The 7,200-nt window shown below is 38.9% G+C and overlaps 1 protein-coding gene across 1 annotated transcript; it reads right to left on the bottom strand.

The window, feature by feature from the left end:
* Positions 1 to 250: 250 nt before the first annotated feature.
* LOC121025717 (nascent polypeptide-associated complex subunit alpha-like) lies at positions 251 to 951 on the bottom strand. Its single transcript, XM_040468422.1, has one exon. It carries the CDS (start codon positions 911 to 913, stop codon positions 284 to 286), a length of 630 nt encoding a protein of 209 aa, XP_040324356.1. The 5' UTR covers positions 914 to 951; the 3' UTR covers positions 251 to 283.
* Positions 952 to 7,200: the final 6,249 nt, after the last annotated feature.

The following is a 7,200-nucleotide window of genomic DNA, read 5'->3' as shown; positions in this document are numbered from 1 at the left end:
GTCATTCTTTTGAAACACCAAAAAAGGGGCGCCTGGGTGGCGCAGTCGGTTGAGCGTCCGACTTCAGCCAGGTCACGATCTCGCGGTCCGTGAGTTCGAGCCCCGCGTCGGGCTCTGGGCTGATGGCTCAGAGCCTGGAGCCTGTTTCCGATTCTGTGTCTCCCTCTCTCTCTGCCCCTCCCCCGTTCATGCTCTGTCTCTCTCTGTCCCAAAAATAAATAAACGTTGAAAAAAAATTAAAAAAAAAAAGAAACACCAAAAAAGGGTCCTCGTTTTCAGATGGTTACATTGTTAATTCCATAATAGCGTTTACAATATCATTACTGTTGTTCTTCAGGGCTCGAACTGCCTTTGCTCTTAATACATTTGCTTGCGACATGACCAGTTCTGTGTCCTTAACCTCTACACCTGTTTCATCAACCTCTTCCTCTTCACTCTCTTCTTGTACAGTTGGAGTCTGTGTGTTTTCTTGAGTGTTTGAGACAGCTTCACCTTGAACTTTGAATTTCTCAGCAGCTGCTAGTTGTGCCTGCTGAGATAAATCCTCGATCTTGGCTTCCCTCAAAACTATGTAGGTATCTGAAGCTGGGCTCTTGTAGACATCTGGTTTTGTGATGACAAAGAGGATAGTGACTCTTGTAACCCCTGTAACCTGTCGAAGACCTAGTTTGGACATAGCCTTCCGTGCCTTCTTTTCACTCTGGCTCTGTTTTGCTTTACTGACTGGTTTTTCATCGATTTCAGCTGCTGCTGCCAGCTGGGCTTGTTGGGTGGTTGCCTGTGTGGAATCCTGTTCCTCAAGCTCTGGTACTGATTCATCACTGTCGGATTCTGTTCCAGACCCTGTCTCAGCCTGGGGCTGTGGCAACTCCTGCTCTGTAGCAGGCACGGTTTCTGGGGCTTCACCAGGCATTTTGTGCGGGGAACGCAGAACCAAGATGGCGGCAGAAAGAGAGCCCATTGAATTTCTTTTAAGGAGGGAGGCTATGTTTTAGTTTTTATGTATCAAATATAAGAGCTAAGGACAGAGCCTAGTATAAAACAGGTAGTACTCAGACATTAGCATGCACAAGAATTATCTAATAAGTTTGTTCAAAATTTTTTAATGTTTATTTTTGACAGAGAGAGAGAGACAGAGCATGAGCATGGGAGGGCAGAGAGAGAGGGAGACAGAATCTGAAGTAGGCTTCAGGCTCTGTGCTGTCAGCACAGAGCCCGATGTGGGGCGCGAACCCACAGACTGTGATATCATGACCTGAGCTAAAGTCCGACGCTCAACTGACTGAGCAACCCAGGTGACCCTAAGAAGTTTGTTTAAAATGGAGATACCTAGCATGCCCACCACCCCCATTCCCAAATCCCAGATTCTCATTCAATAGATCTCATTCAATAGATCTCATTCAATAGATGATACTAGGAATTCACATTTTTATAAACTCTCCAAACATTTCATATCCTGAAAAATTCTGAATACCAAGGGGACATCAACTAGCCTTTAGGCTAGTTCTATTTATCCCATTCACTCTCTAATATGATAAAATTTTCTCAAGCATTCTAGTATATGTTGGACACTCCAGCGACTATATTCAGGCCCATCTGAATAGTGGTCAGAGGCGATGTAGGCAGTTTTACATAGGGTCAGAGTGTTTACAAATGATAAGGCTCATGAGGCAACTTGGATGAATTTCACTGAGGATTTTCTTTATGGAGAGGGCATATCAAGAGTAAAAGTGCACGTGAAAAGATGTCCAACATCACTCATCATCAGGGAAGTGCAAATCAAAACCACAATGAGATATCAGCTCACATCTATCAGAACGGCTAAAATCAAAAAATCAAGAAACAGCAAGTGTTGGCAAGGATGTGGAGAAAAAGGAACCCGTGTGCACTGTTGGTGGGAATGCAAACTGGTGCAACCACTGTGGAAGACAGTATGAAGGTACCTCAAAAAATTAAAAATAGAACTACCCTATGGTCCAGTAATCACACTACTGAGTGTTTATCCAAAGAATATGAAAACACCTATTCAAAGGGATACATGCACCCCTATGTTTATTGCAGCATTATTTACAATAGCCAAATTACGGAAACAGCCCAACTGTTCTGTATTCATTCATAGATGAATGAATAAAGACGTAGTATGTATATACAATGGAATATTATTCTGTCACAAAAAATGAAACCTTCTTATTTACAATAGCATGAATGGATCTAGAGAGTATAATGCTAAGTGAAATAAGTCAGAGAAAGATAAACACCATATGATTTCGCTCATGTGGAATTTAAGAAACAAAACATATAAACAAAGCTAAAAAAAACAAAGAGACAAACCAGAAAACTATAGAGAACAGATGATCATCAGAGGGAAGGCAGGTGGGGGGGGGATGGGAGAAATAGGTAAAGGGATTAAGAGTGCACTTATGATGAGCACTGAGTGATGTGCAGAATAGTTGAATTGCTATATCACCTGAAACTAATATAATATTGTATGTTAACTACACTGGAGTTAAATTTAAAAAAATAAAAAATAAGAGTAAATAAAAGTCCATAATTACTTTAAAAAAAATGAAATAATTCTTGGGGCTACTGGGTGGTTCAGGCAGTTAAGTGTCTGACTTGGGCTCAGGTCACGATCTCACAGTTTGTGAGTTTGAGCCCCACATCAGGGTCTGGGCTGACAGCTCAGAGCCTGGAGCCTGCTTTGGATTCTGTGTCTTCCCCTCTCTCTCTCTTCCCCTCCCCTGCTCATGCTCGGTCCGTCTCTCTCTCTCTCTCAAAAATAAACAAACGTTAAAAATTTTTAAAAAATGTACAGTTTATATCTTGTCATTTATATCTCAATAAACTTTTAAAAAACATTAGACCTTTTTTTCTTCAAATAAACTCTTACTGGAAGTCCAATAAATATAACAGAAAACAGAGAAAAGGACTCCTACCGTCTTATTTCTGAAGAGATGCAGGGAACTGTAATTTGCAAGCCTCTGTTCTACAACCTCTGACTTCCAGAAATATATTTGGATGTGTAAATAGATACAATATTTTACTTTAATTGGAAACCTCTTATCCAGAAGTCTTGGGTTGCCAGTAGTCTTTAGATACAATTGGGTTAAAATCTGAACCATTCAGAAATTCTCTGAAAATGAGCTATTTGGATACTTGAATTTACCTTGTATGTTAGACGCATCTCTTCACAAATTATTTTTTTATATTAAAAATGTTTTAATAATATCTGACTCACTTTTCCATCACCTTAAAGAGAGTAAACATACCCTTTTATGTAGTCTGCCTTTTATTAACGATTCAGGGCTTATTAGCAAAGAGCTTACATTATGCTGGGATGTAGTGATAGTCTCTGGACTTTGTTAAATGTGCATCCATATTTGCTCCAGTAATAAGTGGATTAAGACAAGAGCAAAGTTTATTTTTTTCTTTTTATGGAGAGAAATGTTGGTTACATCTGCCACTTCTATATTCTGTCTGTTCCCTCTTGCAGAGAGTTACTTCCGGGATCAGCATACCTTCCTTCGTAATATATAGACTTAAACTAGTAAAGCACTCAACCAAGGTTGTTAGCATTGTATATAGACATGGACCGTTAATACAGTACTGGAGAGTTTCCCTTTGAATAAAATACACGATTTTTAGTGCACGGACTGTTTTCACTGAGTGAGGTAATTCATTTTTTTACCCTCTGGTTCTCGGCTCTGAAATGGATCATTTGGTTTGCTGCAGAACTCAGTTCCAAACAGGCGAGATACTATATCGTATTACATTTTCAAACACCTGCAACAGAAAGGCTATAAAATAGGCCTTTCACCACCAGAGTCCTTGCTGAAAATCTTTATCACCTCAATTGTCGGTAAAAGTCAGGACCTTTTTGGGGGAATCTGACAAGTGGAAAATACCACTCTGAGGAAATATGTCTGATGGATTTCTTGCTCCTGCTAGTTGTCAAGCTAGCAGGTGGTGCTGTTAGTTGATTTCTTGGTCAGTAAAAAATTTCCCCTGTTTCTCCTCTAATATTAAGTATCTATCATCTGTTAGAAAAAAGAGATGAACAAAATATGGAGGCTTCCAAAATTTTGAAATAGATTAGTTTCCTCTTCGTCAAATTTCCTTTTTCAAAATAAATCTGACCTTTTTTTTTTTTTTTTTCAAAGTCATTCTTTCTGTTCCTCAGTTCTAAAGGGAGCTTTGGAAAACACTGACAGAATCAGTGGCAGAATTCAGTGACTCATTTGGGAAAATGCCATTTTTTTTTAATATTGAGGAATCAGAGAGGCTTATTTTTGAGCCTTCCTTCCTTCCACAGTCTACTAACAGAAGTCCTGTTGACTGCTGAAAAGCCTAAGAACTTAGTATTTGCCCTGATAAATTCACTGTGGCCTAGGGTTTGGCCAACAGAAATTTGATTGTCTTAGCATACCAAGAGTAGTTATTTCCTTTTGTGGGGAGGGGAAGGGACGAGAAGAGAAAGCTTGGAGTTACAGGAACCAAGTTAGCAAAATGGATGTATAAAACACAATGTCTATTTACTCTGAGGGGAAAAAAAAAAAAAATCCAGAAAGCTAGAATGCTTGTATCCCCAGATCTAGGTAGTTTCTCCCTGTCGTGAAGACAAATTGTCAAATTGAAATTTTTTTGAGTGAGTGTGGAATCAGAACAAGAGGAGTGCCACAGAAAACTCTCTTCCCCAGATAATATTTGGGTAGGCACTACCACACCCAGCGTTCTGGGCTTTACCGATTCTGTAATTTCAGCTGACTTTTCTGATCACCCAGTCTCTCTTTAAATAGAACACTGAACAGTTCATTAAGTTTCCAAGCAAGATAAAATTCAGTTAATTATGTTTCCATTTAAGTTAATTAAAATTTCCTTCCTGTCTTGCCTCTTTTGGTCATCTTGATTAGAGTTTTTGGTGTCTCCAAACTTTTCTGAATCATCCAGCTGCACATAATCCCTTATTTATTTTCCAAGGTGGTTATTTATATAATATTAGTGGATTTTACTGAATTATGTTTCAAAGGACTTATTTTCTTATTTTCCTTTTTTTTTCTATTTCTTGTTCATCACCTCACAGTCACCACTGATACTAAAAATGAAAAGTATATGGTGTTCCCCCAAATCTATAATAGCTGTACGTTTCATCTGTCAAATTTTAAGAGTTTGACTTATTTTTATCAGCTGGATGATACCTTCAAAATGAGTTCATATTGAAAACCTACCTGTCGGGGCGCCTGGGTGGCGCAGTCAGTTAAGCGGCCGACTTCAGCCAGGTCACGATCTCGCGGTCCGTGAGTTCGAGCCCCGCGTCAGGCTCTGGGCCGATGGCTCAGAGCCTGGAGCCTGTTTCCGATTCTGTGTCTCCCTCTCTCTCTGCCCCTCCCCCGTTCATGCTCTGTCTCTCTCTGTCCCAAAAATAAATAAATAAACGTTGAAAAAAAAAATTTAGAAAACCTACCTGAATATATTATTGGTTCATCACCGTAATTGACAACACACTGTGGAGAATGCGTGCTATTAATTTTTGAAAGTTACAAAGTAACTCTCATAGAATGTAATAGGATATAAGGAAAATCTCAAGATACCACTATTTGTTATGGAAAAGATTTTTGTATAGGACATATCTCTCTTTGACTCTTTTTAATTAAATATAGTTACTTAAATATCCAAATGACTTATATCCAAGTGACTCATTCTATGGAAGTCTTCCTTCTAAGAATAATTTCCAGCATGTACTCTAGATACAGAATACCAAGGGACCTTACTGTGTTATGATTATCAACTGTCAGTTAACAACATCCATGGTCAATTTTGTATACATTACTAGTTCCTCTCAATTATACCTAATATGCCACTGAAAAGCCTGTCTTCTTCATTAGCTGGTGTGTGTTTGAGGAAAGGTAAACTAGTTTTAGTATTACCCTAAGTAAATATATTCTTAGAATGTCCATTCAAAGGGACCTGGGAGTACTTGAGTCCTTGATAATTACTCTGTATAGTATGAATGAATTGCCTTTACATCACTGTCTATTAAGTAATAACCCAGACTTTGTTTAAACACATTCAATGAAGAGGGATGCCTGGGTGGCTCAGTAGGCTAAGTGTCTGACTTCTGCTCAGGTCATGATCTCGTGGTTCATGATTTCCATCCCTGCGTCAGGCTCTGTGTTGACAACTCAAGCCTGGAGCCTGCTTTGGATTCTGTGTCTCCCTCTCTCTCTGCCCCTCCCCAACTTGCTCTCTCAACCTCTCTTTCTCTGTCCAAAATGAATAAACATTAAAAACTTAAAAAAAAAAACACATTCAATGATGAGAAACTTCATCCCTCATAATGTCACCCATTCTACATGTTTAATTGTCAAAAGTTTTATTTCTGTTTAGCTAAAAATATACTTCTTTTAAATTTCATCTGTTGGTTCTAATTCTGTAGTCTAGAGCAGTATAGAAATAACATCCAGTGAAGTGTTTATATCCTAGAAAGTGTTTATATCCTAGAACTCCCCAATGTCCTAGAAATTAAGAATGCAACATTTTGAGCAACTGAATACATTAATTTCAAAACCCAATAAATAATACTTGCAGCAATTTGGTGGTTTGGACAACTGGAACCACTAATGTTTTCAAAAAACTAAAGCATATAGATATATACATAAAAGCAGTAATAGAAATATATGTGATAGTAGCAATAATATGGAGAAATATATATACGTGGTCCATGATCTATATAGGAAGAAGAGTGAAAATGGGACTCCATCAGGGCAAGATGAAACCAGGTAAGACTATCCTACAAATATAATAATATAATATTCAAGAGTTATTAGAACTATTAGATATCACTAATACCTAATTATTTAATTTTGTGGGTGAAAGTTCTCTGGACCAAAGAAGCGGAGTGGCATATCCAGTGACTCTCAGCATATGACAGAATTTGAACTACAATCCAGGGCTGGGAAGTTTCATATGGAAGGGAATTTAGGCATAAGGACATGCTTTACCGCAGAGGTTATGCAGTTATGTAAAAAAAAGTGCAGAGGGGCACCTGGGTGACTCAGTCAGTTAAACATCTGACTTCAGCTCAGGTCATGATCTTGTGGTCTGTGGGTTCGAGCCCCGCATCAGGCTCTGTGCTGGCAGCTCAGTGCCTGGAGCCTGTATCTGATTCTGTGTCTCCCTCTCTCTCTCTGCCCCTCTCCTGCT

The sequence above is a fragment of the Herpailurus yagouaroundi genome, unplaced genomic scaffold (assembly GCF_014898765.1).
Source record: "Herpailurus yagouaroundi ecotype Mexico unplaced genomic scaffold, PumYag 67700, whole genome shotgun sequence".
Taxonomy (NCBI): domain Eukaryota; kingdom Metazoa; phylum Chordata; class Mammalia; order Carnivora; family Felidae; genus Herpailurus; species Herpailurus yagouaroundi.
The sequence above is the reverse complement of the archived record's forward strand: the minus strand, read 5'-3'. Positions and strand labels throughout refer to the sequence as shown.

Coding starts and splice junctions, on each gene's coding strand:
- LOC121025717 (XM_040468422.1), bottom strand. CDS start 913: ATGCCTGGTGAAGCCCCAGAAACCGTGCCTGCTACAGAGCAGGAGTTG.